The sequence below is a fragment of the Accipiter gentilis genome, chromosome 20 (genome assembly GCF_929443795.1).
Source record: "Accipiter gentilis chromosome 20, bAccGen1.1, whole genome shotgun sequence".
Taxonomy (NCBI): Eukaryota; Metazoa; Chordata; class Aves; order Accipitriformes; family Accipitridae; genus Astur; species Astur gentilis.
In genome coordinates this window covers 11,413,879-11,432,154 of record NC_064899.1, presented here as the reverse complement: position 1 = coordinate 11,432,154, position 18,276 = coordinate 11,413,879, and the positions used below count along the sequence as shown (strand labels likewise).

General features: G+C 38.0%; 1 protein-coding gene across 3 annotated transcripts in view; it reads left to right on the top strand.

Moving 5' to 3' along the window:
* The window catches only part of DROSHA (drosha ribonuclease III), a 1,047,543-nt gene that overhangs the window by 26,202 nt on the left and 1,003,065 nt on the right, over window positions 1-18,276 (top strand). For all 3 annotated transcript variants that reach the window (XM_049823745.1, XM_049823744.1, XM_049823743.1), the window contains 5 exons: window positions 1,767-1,936; window positions 6,544-6,668; window positions 9,874-9,973; window positions 13,521-13,628; window positions 17,759-17,866. In XM_049823745.1, the coding sequence (XP_049679702.1) occupies window positions 1,767-1,936; window positions 6,544-6,668; window positions 9,874-9,973; window positions 13,521-13,628; window positions 17,759-17,866 (611 nt within the window). The remainder of the gene's footprint in view (window positions 1-1,766; window positions 1,937-6,543; window positions 6,669-9,873; window positions 9,974-13,520; window positions 13,629-17,758; window positions 17,867-18,276) is intronic.

Genomic DNA, 18,276 nt, shown 5'->3' with positions numbered 1-18,276 from the left:
ACATGGTCTAAAAATATGAGGTTTGTGATGTCAGATTTTCTATGTGGATTACTTAGAGACAGGCCTTGGATAGCTCTGAGCTAATCATACCAGGTTTACTGAATGCCAGAGGTGCACAGCACACGGAATAGTTGCTGTATTGTATTCATTGTGATAGATTTTTATGATGATAAATATATTTAGAGAGTAAAAGACTAGGAAAAAAACATTTGAGGTCCCAAGTACTGCATGTTCTGACCCAGGAAAGGTCAGGTCTCTAACTACTGTTAAGAACAGCTATCTATAGCAACCTGTACCCTTTCTGTAAGCAGTCTTCAGTGAGTAAGGCAACGCTTTTTTTTTTAGTGATTGTTGGACATGGGCTACCTCTTGTGTAACAGTATAATCTAGTTGCTGACAAAGACAAAAGTCTTGTAAACTGAGTCCCCCTGTAATTTGAAGGAAAACTTTGCACATTGAAAAATCTGCCCCTGTAGCTATTTGGAAGTATTTTCTGTTTCCAGTGAGGTTTGGGATGTATTTTCCCTATTTAAGGTTCCCTCTTGGAGTTTGAATGAGGTTAATTGTTCTAAGAGGCCAAGTTGCATCATTCCCTTTCATCTTTTCTGTACCATAGTGCTGTAATCCCAGCTGAAGTAAGAGAAGTGCTTGTTCCCTCATGTGCCTTGTAGAGGACATCATCTTATGCTGCACTGCTGTTACAGAGCAGTTCTGCGAGGCTTTTCTTGTGTGCCTGGGATCCCATTCCTTGTGCTGTGGCATCATCCACCACGTTGCTCTAAGGCTTTACTTCTGGTTTTTCTCCATTTTTTTGTGTGTGTGTAGTGATAGAGAGAATGTACTCAGTGGCAGGACCAGATTGCTCCTGCTCCCTGGGGAAAGGAAAACAACATTTGTGCTCTGTGGGGATGAAACTTGAAGATGCCTCCTTTACTACAGACTAACACCTTGTTGTTGGAGGGGGTTGGAGAGATATGTGTCAGAATTAAAGCACTGTACAAACATGTCTATCTTTTTACTCATATGAGCAAACATACTGAATTTGAATAGTCAGTATCTTCTGAGTGGTGGTCTGTCAAGACCATCACTTGTTTTTCCTGTTTGCATCTTCACATCTGCAACTGGCTACCTGGAGCCAGTCAGATGTTTATTATACTGTCTTCCTTTGTTACAAGCAGCCTTTGTTGTGCATGTTTCCTGGGATCTCAGAAGCATTTAGCAGTTTTCATGTGCCCTTGATTCATTTAGTGACAGATGACAGCATGAGGCTCTTTAGTCTTCATTACTGCAGGTAAAGCATGTAAGCACTATAGATGAGTTTTAAATGCAGGGATAACTTGCTACATTCATCCAGAAGTATCCTGTAAAATTTTGAGTGTTCTTTAAAAAAGCTGCATAAAAGCCTAAAGGCTTTTTAACTACCATTGTAAAAAGAATTACAAAAGTGTGAAAAGGAAGATATAACTGGACAATGTAACTGATTCTTCTGCCTGCTCATTTTAAAGTTTTTTTTAAGGCAAGTTGAAACTTCAGCTTTACAGTATGATGAAACTGTTACCCTTGCTACCATTACTGTTAGTGCTTCCAGTTTAGCAAAGTGTTTATGCATGTGCAGTATTCATCAATAAAACATTTGTCAACTTGCTTAAGCATTTTGCATTTCATTTTGCTCATCCAAATATTTTATGTCTTCTGCATATTTTCTCTTTTGCTCGTACTTTAGGAGTGAATTTCTGAAATGTGCTTTATTTATTTATGTTTTTAAGATGGAGGAAAAGAAGTGCTCTCAATGCATCAGATTCTTCTCTACTTGTTACGATGCAGTAAAGCTCTGGTACCTGAAGAGGAGATTGCCAACATGCTTCAGTGGGAAGAACTGGAATGGCAGAAATATGCAGAAGAATGCAAAGGGATGATCGTTACCAGCCCTGGCATGGTAGAGCAAATAATTCTGATATATGAAGAACCCAATGACACGTGCATGTCTTGTTTCAGAGGGTTTGCTACAGGCTGAATTGGAAAGGGAAAATATGACGAATGACAGTTGCAGATTGCTATAGGAACAGTTCATTGACTTTTTCCAACCCTGGGAAGAATTGCACCCACTGCAGCTCTACTGAAGGGCAGATTTCCAGACAAGCACTGTTTCAATGTGCGCGTTAAAAGGAGTGGCTATATTTTATGTATGTGAAACTGTAGTTTGCTCCACTGCTTTATTACTTTCTCAGAAAGTCTTTATGTTCATGATCTCATTCTCTTTTCCCTGACACAGGACCGGAAAATTAGTATCTATTTGCTATTTTCTTTCATCTTCCTCTTTTGACCTTCCAGCTCTATTTAAAGTGCACTGTCCAGATTCTGCTGTGAATATGGAAAAGGTGTTTTCTGCCTATGTGGTTTTTCCACACTGTTTCTATGTTGCTCTTGCTCACACTGAGGAATTTTGTGTACGTTAATGAATGCATCTATTAATTTTTAGTGCCAAGCTTGAAACCCCTATGGCCTTATTATTTTTGGAACAATTAGTATTTTAAAGCATATGTTCTCTGAACACAGCTCCTTTCAACTCCATTGTTTATGTGAATTCAGCCTGGTTTTCTGACTTTCACACTTAAGAAATGTGGGTCACAAGAATAGATGATATCTCCTAAAAGCTGCAGGGTTCTGTGTGTGTGGCTTGGCCAGTATTGCTAAGTAGTATCTCAGTAGTAGAGGCATGTTTTGGATCTAAGATTTTAGACTGCCATGCAGCTTTCTTGGTTGTAATACCTTTCTTTCTGCTAATTAATTTTCCTCCTTTCCTTCTAACTTAACTTCTTAGCTTCTGCAGAAAGTGTGACTTGGTATCATGCCTCAGGGGAAATTTAGTTTGCTAACTGAAAAACCTGTCCCCAAACTGCAGCCAGGGTGACTTCCTAAATATATTTTTCAAGTTCATATTTTTAAGTATGGCAGCATTACATTTAGTAAACTACTTTATAAGCTAATCATAACGTCGGCAGGATAGTTTATTTTTCCCTTGATTTCATTCTGAGTGTTTTCCTTCTGGCTAAAACTTTCTAAACCAAAAGGAGAATATGATCATCTGTGGGAACATGAAATACAGAATACATGTGAACTCTCACTATGGAAAATTCTACCTGAGCTAGTTAAAACTGAGTGCTAAACCAGAATCTCATAATAGAAATTGTTAGACAGCCTTAACTGCTTAACTTAACGTGCCTGTGGTTTCTGCTATACAAGGCACATGCTAGTGCACAAGTCATCAGCATCTGAATGGTATATGCTGACATAACTTCAGTGGTTTTGCTGAAGATCTGCTGATTTCAACTGGTTGAAAACTTGCTTTTTTGTTTAGCATGAAGGCAGGCATATATGCTCCTTCTGTCACTGAACTGTAAATGTCTGTACGCACAAGGCAGTGCAGTTTGTGAGTGGTAGTGTTAATTTTGAGATTTTGTGTGATTTTTACTGAAAAACTTTGCATTCTACAAGATAATGTTTTTAAAGATGCGTGTGGACATGAAAATATGTAAGCATAAAAGAAATCTGCAGCACTTTGAAACGTCATGTTACAATGCCATCATTAGAACATGTTTTTTCTCTCAGGAAGATTGCAATGTCTTCGTTTGTGGGTTTTTTTCTGCTCATTGCAGCATATTCAATTGGGTATGAAAGTAAGCAAAACACAGAGTATGAAAGCATTTTCTTTGCATTTTACAATGTTAGAAGATAAAACAGTTCTGTTACAGAGACAATGTGAAACTGTTTTAGAAAATGACAGCTCTTCAATTCAATTTTATCCACTTGACACAACAAAGTAAAAACACTAAATTTTATTTTGCTGCTTTCCTCCACGACATCACTTCAGAAATAATAATTCCTCTTATGAGCAGATCTAGGGTTTATAGATGTATTTTATTTTTTTTGAAAGTAAGGTGAATATATGCATGATGGAGAAGGGAAAAACTTTTGATAGGCATATAAATCCCATTTACTTAAACAACTAACAATAGTTTAGCATTATTTAAAACCATTTAATTTATTTATGGTCTTTCATTAGTTCAGTGAAACTTTGTGTTGGAATAATTTTAAAGGTTCACAAATTTTAATCCTCTTTAATACTTCACTCTTTCTAAAATATTGCTGCTTTTTTCACTAATACAAATACATATGTATTTTAATATACTTTTGAACTACATGTGCATGCAATCTCATGTCTTCTAATATCAGCAAGGCCTTGATTGATGAGGTTTGGAGTAGGAAACAAAGGTAACGGGCCTCTGTTCTGTTAGAATTTCTTTGGTTTTGATGAGATTTTAAAAGCGAGGTTGTGATTATTAGATGGTCTCTCACAGCACGTCTTTTAAAAGAACATGGGGATAAAAATCTGGAAGAGTAACATCCAATTTGATTGCATCCTGTCTGCTGGTGTGCCATTTATACTATATGTTTCTGTACAGTGCTGTTTGTTCATTTCACCTTCAGAAGCGGCACCAGAGAGGAAGCTGGTGTTCACCATGCTGAAGGAAAAAAGCACAGCCTAGCTACGCTTCTCTCATAACTCAGTGAAGGAACAATTGTGATTAAGTCTTAAACAAGGAGTTCTTTTGTCCTGGTTGTTATCAGGCATCTGTGAACGGCTGTGTAACTGAGTGACAAAACTCAAAGGCAGTGGCCTATCAATTAAAAGAAAGGGTCTGGTTTTGAGTGATCCTGAGGCCACATGTTTCACACAGACCCTGCTGTAGGCCTATCGAAAGCTCTTCTCCCTTTCACACTTTTGAGGATCAGATTACTTCTATTTAAGTGTCTAAAATGTGAAACATTTGAATAGGAAAACATTGTCTGTATTTTTTAAATATATTGGTTGTAACTGGTGTATTGAGTACAATCATTGTTTCATATTCTGTTAATCATATTTTGCTGCCTTGGTTCTCAGAGGAGATGTGTAGCAAGGTTGCTTTTTTGATTGGGGGTGGGGATCGGAGAAGGTCCTTATTTTTAATGTTAAGAGAGGGGGGAACCAACAAACAACTTTTCTGAAGATAAAAACTTTTTAAATTGGCTTTACGCAAACCCCGCAAAACCAGATAAACTTAAATTTCAGGACTTCAAGCTCTGGTTTAGAGAACAATATTCTGCCTGCTACAAGTCCTCCACATGTTTTTCATTAGATTTTGTTGTCCTAATCCCTCTTTATTAGAAGTGCTGTGGGGAAAACCTTTTCTCTTCTTTTTTTTAAGCCTGGCAGCATGAGCTAACTAACTTAATTTTTTTTTATTTTTCACTTTTTTTGGCTGAGGAGATGTAACATTATGTTCAGGCATCATGTCTTAAGGGAAGCTGATAAGCATTTTTCCCTTGGAAAATGTTTCTCTATCTGAATGTCAAAGTTCTAAGTAAGTTTTTGGGGTTTTAGAATAGATTGGAAATGTGGCCACCTGATGAGGCTTACCTTTATTTATAGAATTGGCTTTGCTTATCCATGCAGAAAATGATTCCTGTGAACAGTTCTACCAAGGTGGTTTGAAGGATAAAAGCTTTGTTCTTGACACAATTTTTATTGTTTTGTGAAGAGAATGGTGAGAGCTGTTTCTGTAACTCTGAAACTCATCTTTGAGAAATTCACAATACTAAATAAGAAGTTTTGAGATGCAGGTAACTAGAAGTAATGCCCTTTTTCTGAAACCTTAGACAAGCAGAAAATATTGGCCTCATCCAGCTGATTGCAAAGTGGGGAGTAAGCAGGCACATAACAAAGCAGCTTGCCAGGTAATGGAGAAAATGTTTACTTGGAGACAAACTGTGCACCTTCAACTGAGTTTTTAAATGTTAGATAAGTGATCGAGAGCTCTGTAAGCAGCATGTCTTCTGCAGTGATGTGCAATTACTCATTTTTTGTGTTTTTTAGAGGTGAAGTGAAAGTTGCCTCCTCTTATATTGTCCTTTTTAACTATAAAAAGAACTTATGTTTTGAAGTATAAAAAGGACAAAAGTATCCTCATTATATGAGACTGTATTCCTCATTCTACACATCAGCCTAGGAGCCTTTTTTAAGAGTAGCGTGACAAATTTTTTTAATGCTGTTTAGTCAGTGTGATTGAATGGATCTAATAATGGCTTAACTTGCTTTGGGAAATCAGGAAACAAACTAAAATTAGAGAGGTAACCTGATCTTGGTGAACTGGTCAGGCTTGTGGGAGCTTGCATGCCAGAATGCTAATCCTAATTTTATTTCCAGTGTGATGTTCGACCAAAGAAAGTTGCTTTAAGTTCTCGGAAATAATCAAACGGTAGATTTCCTAATTTGTAAAATGAAAATAAAAAGACTTCCTTTTTTCACTGAGAGCGCTAAGTCAGTTAACTTTGTTTCAGTCATTGTCATTACCAAATATTTATTACAATATTAATCATTAGTTTTATGTGTATTTTAATAAGCTTGGAATAATGCTGTTTCATGTTTCCTAGATGGTGTGGGCTAGAGGCAACAAATTTTCCATGGAGCTGTTGTCAATTTTTATATTTTGTTGTTTCTCCTAGAAACCCAGCTCAGTTCGTATTGATCAACTGGACCGCGAACAGTTCAATCCTGATGTAATTACTTTCCCCATTATTGTCCACTTCGGGATACGACCTGCTCAACTCAGTTATGCTGGAGATCCTCAGTAAGATGCTTTTCTTTCCACCTTTTGTTCAGAAACTCATTACTGTTGTCATTTGTGGCTTAAATAGGGCTTGTTTATGTGCTTAATTGAGTCCAACATAAAGCTTGGTGCTTATGACATTGGACACAAGCTCTCGTAAATTAGACGATATAAGGTATAACTTCTTTTTTCTGGCATAATTCAGGATCTGCTGAAGGAAATGTGTATGCATGTGCAGTACGAAAATTTCTCAACCTGAGAACAGGTCTTCTAGGTCCAGCCAAAAGTTCCTCAAGCTCCCTGTTATTTCTCTGAGAGGCCAGTTGCAGGTTTTCAGAGAGAAAATAGTGTAACAGGAAGGAAGAGGGGGAGAAATACTTACCCGGGCTTCCAAAGGTCTGTAGCATATGGACTTCTGAGTTAGAGGATGTATTTAGATAGTTATGCTTAACAGTCCCGAATGGACCTTCCTTCTCTAAATTTCTCAAATCACTGTTTGAGTCTTTTTATGCTACTGACAGGGAGAACATTCCAGGTAATCGCTTCCCCAGTAATATTGTGCATCATATAAAAAAGACTGACTTCTTTTTCAGAGCTGCTACTTGATTGTTCAATTAGATGTTCTCAGGGTCTTAGATCTAACAGTGAAGAATATAGCCATTTTCTGTTTGCTTTCTTCACGACATTTATGTTTCTTGCACCCTGCCATATCCTACTTAGTTGTCTCTTTCTATGCCTTGAAGGATCAAGCCTACATACTGTTTCCTAGCTTGGAAGCTGTTGCGTCCATGCTACTTTCCTCTGTACTTTTCATATCCTTATAGAGATTGGGAGGAATGTAATGAAGGAGTGGAGAGGGAATCAGAACTTCAGGCAGAGCTAGAAATACTGTTTCACTGTGGATTTGTGTAGTGGCATTAAAGCAATTGCTGTATTTTGTTCACAATTATTTTCTTAATTTCTGACAATTTCAGGGAACTCTTCCAATGATTTGGAGATCTGTTTGCTGAATGATTACAGACAGCATAGAGCCCATCTCTTGTGCATGTATAGTTAAGGTTGTCTTTCCTCGTATATTTTCCTCCAGTGTCTTTTAAGGACATTGAATTTCACCTGCAGTTTTGAGGCCCAAACACTCATATGTGCATGTATGACAGACATATTCTTCTACAACTACTTGCTGAGAATTTTAGATTTAATATGGTGGGAAGTGGGAAAAGGGAGTGCTTATCCAGATAATAACATATTTTCTTTTGGCTTTGAGCATGACTTTTAATCCTCCTCATCTTTCAGTTTTCTTACCCATAAAAAGAAAATCATTGGACCAAAGAATATAAGAACCACCTCTATTTTGATGCTGAATTTCTAAATATTCATAAAGTTCTAGTACTTTGCCTTGAAAACAGTATAAAGATACAAAAATTATTCTTCCCACACTTTTTAATTTTAACTTTCATTAAAATTTCCATGGCTTTTTTTTTTTTTTTCCCCAGAGCTGCTTAAGAATTTAGGCATGCTGCTTTTTTATCATAGTAACAAAGCAGTTTTTGTGAAAGACCTTTGTGGTGCCATCATAAATCTCAGGCTTAACTCTGGTTTATACGTGAAATAGGTAATGCCCAGTAAAGATTTTCCTCTAGTGTGTCTTTTCTTTATGAGGTCTAATACGGATTTTTAGTTATTGTAATCTGTTTATTAATTCTCAAACTTAACTGCAATAACAGAGCTCGTTTGACCCATCTTAATACTAGTAGTAAAATAAATATTGTAGATCATAGATTCAGGTTCTTTTTTGTGGGGTGAAACCTCCTCATGGCATTTGTTTGTTTTCTGGTTGGTTGATTGATTTGTTCATTAACTCATTTTTCTACTTTGGATAGGGGTTTGTCAGAAATAGATGTGCTATTCTGCAGATTGCAGAAATGTGGAGAACAGATCATAAGAAAAATCTATGGACTGACAATTTTAGATGTGTTTATAGACTCAAAAAATATCAGCATCTCTAGAGGCAGACAGTATACATTCAAGAATGCTGTGGAGAAATAGCTATGGAAAAAATGCCGATAAGAAAAGATCTGTTTGTGTGCCTGTGAATGTGGGATGCTGGGAAGATTATGAAATAGTAGAGAAGCTGCTGCTTCATTTACTGCTTTGCCACTAATGTGGTAACTTCCTACTAAAACCGCTACTCTACGTTGCTGCTGAGGAGGATCATCTTTTATAATGTAAATATAAAAGAAAATAAATTACTTGAGTAAACTTCTTCCATCTGTCCTCTAATTCCCTGCTTCCTGTTAAAAGTCTGGTTTTATGGGTTTTCCTGAAAAAACTCTACAGAGGTGATACCATTTTGAAGATAGCATCATTTCCTAAGGACACAAGGTCCACGTCGTGATTCTCTTGGTCGCTCCTCCCATAGTAGCTTTTGAACCTGTTGGTCAATTCCATCTGAATATAATGGTGGGATGTTATCTTCAAAGAGAGCAAGTTCTTACACATTTTGTGAAAATCTGTGATAGACCGCATAGGGACTCCCACCAGGCAAAAAGTTCTGTTATTGAAGTTCATCTGTAATGAAACACCCCCAAAATAAGAAAAGGCTAGATGGTTGGAGAAAACCAGATATGGAAAAGTATATGCTAACCACAGAGAAAACTTGACTTGCTGTTTCCATTCAGCACAAACCCACAGGGAATGAAACTTTTATTTCATTGTTCACAGAATGACTTCGTGTTGCACATGACTTGTAGAGCTCTTCCTCATGTGTTTCACTGAAATGTTTCAGCCAGTGTAAAGACAGACACTTCTTGGGAAAGGTTACTACTGCTTTTCAGTGAGTGATAGGTAAACCCTGTGGAGAAAAGGGAGTTTTCACCTGCCTGAATTGAGATGTCATGCTGCGGGCAAGTCTTTTCAGCATGCAGAAGTGGCTCTTCAGAGAGGACGGGTGGGTATCTGGGAGACCTGGGTTCTGCCCTGAGCTTTGCTGGTCACTTCACACTGCGCACTAATGCCTCCTCTGCTGCTGTGTCCAGCCTGCCGGAACAACTGCAGAGGCACTGCCACCTCTCTTGGAAAATGCTTTTGAGATTTTTTTTCTGGAGCAAAAAGATGCTTGTAGATGATCTGTGTGTATATGGGTGCAGCTGGTGTGTTCATAAGGACAAACGATGAGAGATTTTCGTTGTATCGACCAAAATATTTGTTTTCTGGTTTTGTCTTTCAGATACCAAAAGCTGTGGAAGAGTTATGTGAAGCTGCGTCACCTGCTGGCTAATAGTCCCAAAGTCAAACAGGCTGATAAACAGAAGTTATCACAAAGAGAGGTATGCTGGGCCTTCCTGTAACTGATAATTGAGCACAGTAATTCAGGGTGGAATAAAGCCATATGACCGCCCTGTTTAGGGAAACAGTAGAGATCCCTCACAAAAGATTTTCTTTTCAGGCTGTTAACACTGATTTTATTTTTATCTTTGCTTGTTAGCGAATGGATTCTTTTTCCTTTTTTCAGCTGTCAAACTACTGCAAGTTTTTTGCCCAATTATAAAAATGATCATTATAGGACCATAACTTCTTTATAGCTGTTGCCATTAATGGTTTCAAGAGCTTAGCATAGAGAAGGAGTTTTTATTTCAGAGTGCACTTTTAGCTGGCTCATAATTTTAAACATTTCTCTTCTGAGATAAAAACTGCCACACTTGTGCATGGTTTTAAACCGTAATTTATTAGGCAGTCTTAGTGACATTCCTTAAGATCTTTGAGTCGAAATCATCTGGTTGTTGTTATTTTCAGTAATCTTTAATGACAAATGAGGCATTTGTTGAATTTTTGCCTTTCCTATCTTTTTTTTTTTTCCCCTGAAGTGATGAGCAATAAGCATTTCCTAAGTGCAGATGCTCAACCAATTGGAAATTAAAATCAGAAAAATAAAGTCACCTAAATATAGACTAAAGCAGCCTGCTCTCAGGTATCTATTTTTTTAACATCTTGGACTGAAGCTTTGAATTTGTCTGGTGCATGTCTACCAGGCACTTTTAATTGGACAACTTATGTAAAGAGTGCATAGAGGAGAAATTAACTTCTTTGGTACCAGATGAAATTTAATTAAGTGTTGTTGGTTATTTATTTATTGATTAGAAACCCTGATGATTCACAGAATCGTAGAATATCCTGAGTTGGAAAGGACCCATGAGGATCACTGAGTCCAATTCCTGAGTCTTGCCCAGTTTGCTAACTGTGTAGCTTTGGTTGTGGTAAATGTTTGATACTGTTGACATTGCACCTGATTTTTATTATTACTGCAAAGCATAGTATGCTGTTGCATGAGCAAGAGCCTTAGTTAACATTTTATTAATGCTGATAAGCCCTTAGCTTCCTTACCGGTAAATGGGGAAAAAACACAGTGTTGTGATTTAACTGTGCCACAGTTGTAAGGAAAAAAAAATTTTGTCCCTGTAGGAGATGACTTTGTTTGCTACATCGTTCTACACTCAGAGCAAGTAGAAGGGAAGACCGTTGTTATATGGGCATCTTTTCGTTACAGGCTGATGGATGACTTATTTGTAAAATTGCAGTGGATTGGATGTAGGGGGGGATTATGTTTTGCTTCAAAAGATAAAATGCTCCTTTGGTATTTATCACTTACTGAGTGGTATGCTGATTGTTGTTTCTAGACCTTATTATCTAGGATAGTGAGTTTATCAAGTAGTTTGCCATCAGAGAGGCATACAGGGCTGAAACAGAAGCTTTATGTAAGGATAACCTATGCATTTTGCCAGTGGAGGTGTCAATAACTTAGAAGGAGCTGTAGGGCTGCATCTGACTGGTACACGGGCTTTTAAAGATTATGAATCATGTATTATGAGTAACACTGGACTTCTGATTTTCAGTCAGCCTGAAAATACAGCTAGGTCTCGCAAACACTGTAGCATCCATCCCAGAAAACAGCCAATGACACAGCCTTGAAATGTGAATTTTACACAATGTACAAGGGGTGCAGTGCTGTAAGCATCTCTGTTCCCTCTGCCATCAGTCATTCATTACTATGAGGTTGTATGATGTTATTATTTGTGACAAGGTTGTGCCTGGGGGCTTTGTTCCTCTAACCTAACTTTGAGCATTTACAGCAGGTGCATAAATTGGGACCTGAAGGCTCACTTTGAAGTCAATGGAGAGAGAAATGCATTTCTTGAAGCCTTTTATCCCCCTTCATTGAATATAAAAGGAGCCAGGACTAACTACCCTCCTCCCCTAGACACCTCAGTATTGAGGTGTCTGAGGTTTGATGAATGTGTGTCTGGATAGATGTACCTCTTGGAACCACTCTGTGAGTCTCTGCAGAACAGAAGACAGAGCCCATTCCTGCCCAGAGATGCTCACAGGCTTCAGACTGGAAGTTGGGAAGAGACAGCTTTGAGCAAATGCCCTGTACTGAAAAGGAGAGGGAGGATGGGTTGCAGCTTTGAAAAGTTTCTTGTTCTGAAGAAGGAAGAGCACTGAGGGAGTCTTTACTGTTAGTGCACGCTGTGTGGGGAGCTTGCATGCTCTGGGGCCTTTGTAGTATTGGAACCAGGAGATCCTGATCCAGGGATGGTTTATTTTAGCTGTTTTTCTTTCATTCAGTTTTTACAGAAAATATTTTCTTTTAATGATTCTGTCCCTTTCATAGTTTCTAGAGACAAATAAACTGTTTACACAATACCAAACGGCCAGTGGTCAAAGCAAAACAATTAAAAAAAAAATTAATTGAAATAATATTGGTAGATTTCATCATAACAGGCTCCAGAGCTAGTGAATGCTGAACTCCTTCCCCAGACTGGGAGTACTGACAATGTTGAACAGGAACTATTATGAAGTTGTCATGGTTTAACCCCAGCCAGCAACTAAGCACCACGCAGCTGCTCACTCACTCCCCCCCATCCAATGGGATGGGGTAGAAAATCGGGGAAAAAAGTAGTAAGACTCCTGGGTTGAGATAAGAACGGTTTAATAGAACAGAAAAGAAGAAACTAATAATGATAATGATAACACTAATAAAATGACAACAGTAGTAATAAAAGGATCGGAATGTACAAATGATGCACAGGGTGATTGCTCACCACCCGCCGACCGACACCCCGCCAGTCCCCGAGCAGCGATTCCCTGCCCCCACTTCCCAGTTCCTAAACTAGATGGGACGTCCCATGGTATGGAATACACCGTTGGCCAGTTTGGGTCAGGTGCCCTGGTTGTGTCCTGTGCCAACTTCTTGTGCCCTGGCTGGGCATGAGAAGCTGAAAAATCCTTGACTATAGTCTAAACAATACTGAGCAACAACTGAAAACATCAGTGTGTTATCAACATTCTTCTCACACTGAACTCAAAACATAGCACGGTACCAGCTACTAGGAAGACAGTTAACTCTATCCCAGCTGAAACCAGGACAGAAGTAGCCAAGATCATGAAACAAAACCTCTCTTTACTTAGCCTGTTTTACACCTACTGAATGCTTCAAACCAGGACTACTCATGGTGACAGACTTGAATGAAGAGGGTTTTTTGCACACAGGGGTAAAGAAGGTGCTTTCGTTGTATGGACCTTAACTTACTTATGTATCATCTTGGATGTATGAGTTGGACTGGTTTGTTCTGTCATTTGCAGTAAAAAAATGTAGTCACCGCTGTTCTCTTCTTGGTCTATGAAAATTCTCCGTCTACACTGTACTCCAGCACGTCCACCACAGTTTGTGGCTGGCAGTTACAAGATTTGGACTAGTCCTAGAAACTGCTCACCAAAAGTGAACCTTAATGGGTATTGTAAACGCAGTCACGTGTGCATTGATACTGCTTTGTTGTAGAAAGTTCTTCACAGGAGCTCCGTTCTCTCTCTGTCTAGGAAGCACTGCAGAAAATTCGTCAGAAGAACACAATGAGACGTGAAGTGACCGTCGAGTTGAGTAGCCAAGGATTCTGGAAAACAGGGATACGCTCTGACGTCTGCCAGGTGACTAAACCGCAGAGATGTCTAATGTATTTTCTTTCTCGATAGCTGCCATTTACCTCTTGCAAGGGTTTGCTGTGATTCTAGGCTGAAGAAGCAAATGGAAGTGAATAACTTTATCTCAATAAGATCTGTTGATTTAGGGGAACTATTCTAGTGTCCTGCCCACCCCCTCCACACACCAAAAGAAGTTATTTTAAAATTTTAGTTTCCTTGCCACTCATTGATTAGCACAAGGGAGAGGGTGTAGGGATGAACAGCTGGAGGCTGGAGGTTAACCAAACGTTGAGTCTAGCGTGGAACTCCAGGGACGACTTCATCCATCAATTGGGTTGGGTTTAAATATTTTTATTTTAATGTATTTTTCCATTTAGGTATTTTTTTAAAAAAAAACAAATTTTGCAGTGAAGCATGAAGAAATATCTTTTTGCTTGAAAGAAAAAAAAAAAGGCACCACAACTAACTTTTGGATTAAAACAGGTGACCCTCAGTAGAAAGATATGTTTCAGATACTCTGTTTCATATGTATGACATCTCCAAGGTACGGATCACTTCCAGATCCTATTCTGAAGCAGCTGACAGCCACCAGCTTTGTGATATGATAAAAACAATGCAATTTTAATATAATATTGTATTAGTAAAATTCAAGTAGTTATAACAGCCAAATAAATATACTAGGGTATAATTGCATCATTCTTCTTTTAGCTGTTGTTTTGCAGATGTTATTTAGTAATTAACAGGCTTATAATTGAATATTAACTTAACAGTATGAAGTATAAACTCTGGGTGTTGCTAGGCAAAGGTACAGGTAGAAATCCCGCTGTTATCTTAGAAGTCTGGTAAGGCCAAAGGGGAAATTCTAACAGGAGAGAAATGCTAATAACTAAAATTGCTTTTCTTCTGTCTGAAATGTTTCTTGTGATTCTACTATTGCTTCTGAAGTCAAAGAAAGAGAATAGTGGAACAGTATCTTCTCACATAGCTGAGGAAATTACAGCCCTTTTCTAATTTTTTGTTGTGAACTGTATCTATTTTTACAGGTTAAGTAAACAGTGTCAATTTCTAATTTAGGAGCTTTGAAACAGTTCTGTGTTATAATTTCTGTGATTCATCTCTTAATGTCGTCTTGGATATTCCTGTTTTGTTTTGTTGTTGAAGGATGCCAAAGCACCAGAGAATGATGAAAGTAAAGCTATTTCGCATTTTTGTGCCCACCTGCAGCCATAACGTCTAAATGAGCCAGTTCTGGTGTGAAGGTCCTTTGATTTGATTTCCTTGAGAGGCCAAGAGTAGGCAAACTGTATGTCTGTAAAATGAAAGACTGCTGCTGTTGCTACATGCTTTTTCCCAGATTAAAGAGACTAAACCTAAATACGCATAAATCAACTCTGTGGGCAGAGCTAAAGTGCAGTGATTTAAAATTAATGCTTTTAAAAGCATTGAAGAAGATTGAAACTCTTTTAAGTCACTCTGATAGCTTATAGTTGCTTTAAGTTCCATGTAGCAGTAATGACACTGGTCTTTGCAGTCTCAGAAGTGAACTGCTTGGAGGGGGAGGAAAAAGCGTGAGTGAAATGTTCCAAAAATATAAAATGGCTGTGTCCTGCCAAGCTCACTTAAAGTTATCCAGTAGATGAAGTGCACAACATGGCACTAAACCGGGCAGCACTTACTATGCAGTCTGGCAGGATGGGGCCATGTTGAGAAGATACCTCCCCCTGCCCCGCACCCCCCCATTGCCTGGATTGTTGCTGGTGTGCCCTCAACAGCTGTGTTAAGTGTTTAGGGTAAGGAGAGAAATGATGCATTTCAAAATATTTTAGCTCACCTGGTTCTTCTTAGTAGGTTCAGCTCAGGAGCATCTGCCAGCCTGGGAGATGGTGGCACTAGCTGGGAGCACCCAAGAGATTCCTTGCCTTGCCATGCCAGCTGCAGCAGGAAAAGAACATGCATAGTTAACATGGTTACAATCATATATATTTTAAAACAAAAAAAGAAGTTACTTGTATGTTTATAACCAGATGCAAATACCAAAGTTATGGGCTAGCTCCTGTGGCCATATTGTTTCAGGAGACTTTCTTTTTAATCACTAGCCATTCTTTAGCCTAATACAATTTTTTAAAGCATATATTTTATTTTCTTATAAAAAGATAAATACATAAAACATCAGAAACATCAAATAGTTAAAATCCTACATAACACATTAACTGAATCAATCAAGTATTTAGTGCCATGAAAGCACCACTTTGTCAATATAACTGCAAGAGTCAAATTAAAGGCCTTCTGTGTGCTCCTAGGCAGATGTCAATTCTTCATTCACTGCACCACAGCTGACAAAAATCTAAAACTATATTTCAGCCCTCAAACTTGGGGCAACAGGTATTGGTATAAAGAATATTAAACCTTGCTTGAGGGACTCTTTCTGCCTGGTGCAGTGGAACAGTCAGGCAGGGAAGCAGAGTTGTCCCATGAAACAAGTTTTGGGTTGTGTTTTCTCTTGTTTTTGTTTGGGTTTTTTTAATGAATTCCTTCTGTGAAGGAAGACATAGGAAGTACACCTGTACAGTTTATATGGAGATAAGAGGGGTGTTCTCCTAGCTTGTAAATTACCCTCGGAAAACTCTAAATGAGTGACATGGTATAGATTGGATATTAGGAAAAAATGCTTTACTGAAAGGGTTGCCAGGCATTGGAATGGGCTGCCCAAGGAAGTGGTTGAGTCACCATCCCTGGAGGTATTTAAAAGACATGTAGACGTGGTGCTTAGGGACATGGTTTAGTGGTGGAGTTGGCAGTGTTAACAGTTGGACTCGACAATCTTAAGAGTCTTTTCCAACCTAAATGATGCTATGATTGCCTTCCAGCTGTCTGTTCAGTTCTCAAGAATTTCACAGTCTTACTTAAACAGAAATTATTGCCATTGGTTATTCTTAATTTCTCAGTCTTTTAACATTCACCTGTTTGTATTTTCTGCTGTTCTTAAATGACCTGCAGAAATCCATAACATCATTTATTCTGTAAATTATACATCATCTGCTTTGTATGGTTTTTTCTTGCATCTCTCCATACTGTGTACTCATCTTCTGTAATCATACACATTCCTCTTTCTGAAATTAATAGTGACAGCCCTCAGAATTTGATTCCCTTAAAACACGTCATTCTTTTGAATATATTCATGTCATGTCACTAATAGGAATGATTAGAAGAACTGAAATTTGATTTCAGTGTCACAGAAATGGTCACATGCATAAAATTCTTTAAATACATTTCTCATGTAGCTCTTTTAAATCTTATGCAAGATTTTTGACATTGATATCGTACTTGCTGTACTATTTTACTGATAAACTGTACTACTTGCTTATTTCAACCTAGATCCATCCAAAGTCAATATTAGTGTAGAATTCCTGCTTTAAAACACCAAAAGAGGGGGAGTTTTGGCTTTGCAACATAATTAGTTAAATTTTTATTGACATTTTCCCTAACAGAAAAACATTATCTGTTTCCTAGATGATCAAACAGCAACCTTATTGATATTTTTTAGCACATTAAGCCAGGTTATGCCAGACTACAGCATTTCAAAAAGCCCCTAATACTTCCTCAGAAGGAAATGAAGCAAGGCACTAATAACTGTGCTTGAAAATCAAGTAGCTACTGCTGTTTGTGGAAAACTGGTTAAAGTGATATAAAGTGGTTCTTCCCTAATGTTATGAGGAAGAGGGGAAATGCTCTTTCTTCATCTTTGTTACTAATGTAAAACTGCAGGGTGTTAAATGAGAAGGTACAAACGTATAGCGTCATATTCAGTCACAGCTTACTGAAATTTGATGTTACTGGTGACCAGACATTTTTTACCTCATTCAAAATACGAAGTAGAAGACTGGTTTTATGTATTTATTTATTTAATCTGAGTGGGGCTGTGTCCCTCCTGTGGTTATGCAGATGGACAAATATGATTTAAGTGCTCTGATGATGAAGTTTGGGAAAATATGATTTATTTTTTTTTCTCTCATTTAAACCAAAGCAGTAAAACTCATTGTTGTGACAAATGGAAAGTGTTTGTATTTATAGCTTGGTCAACTGAGTACTCTGTACACTGAAGTTGAATGCTTTTCCTTATTGCAATTGTTTTTTAGCATGCAATGATGCTTCCTGTCCTTACCCACCATGTCCGCTACCATCAGTGTCTGATGCATTTGGACAAATTGATAGGCTACACTTTTCGAGATAGGTGCTTGCTGCAGGTAAGATATGAAAAAAATTAACTACTTGCTGGTTTGTCTTCCTAATATTATTGAGTTTATCCATAATCCTGCCTGATGTACAAATTTGAGAAATGCACTGCATTGCCACAGCTTGGACGTACTTGTTACTTGCACTGCAGATCTTTCAGAAATTTCAGTGATCCCAAGAGACTTGTAAATAGAGACATCTATTGTGCCTGTAGACACACACCTACCTTTGCTCTAGTGGTAGGTCTGGATTTGCTTGCTGATGTGTAGAAAGACAAAGATGTGCTTACTGAAAAGACTGTCGGGTACATTACTCGTTATTTCCATCTAAGTTCTTTTTTTTTAAGTATCTGTGAAGAATACAGTGTTATTCTGTAGATGACCGTACACGCCTTTGTTCTTCCTTTTATAGTCTGTTCAAA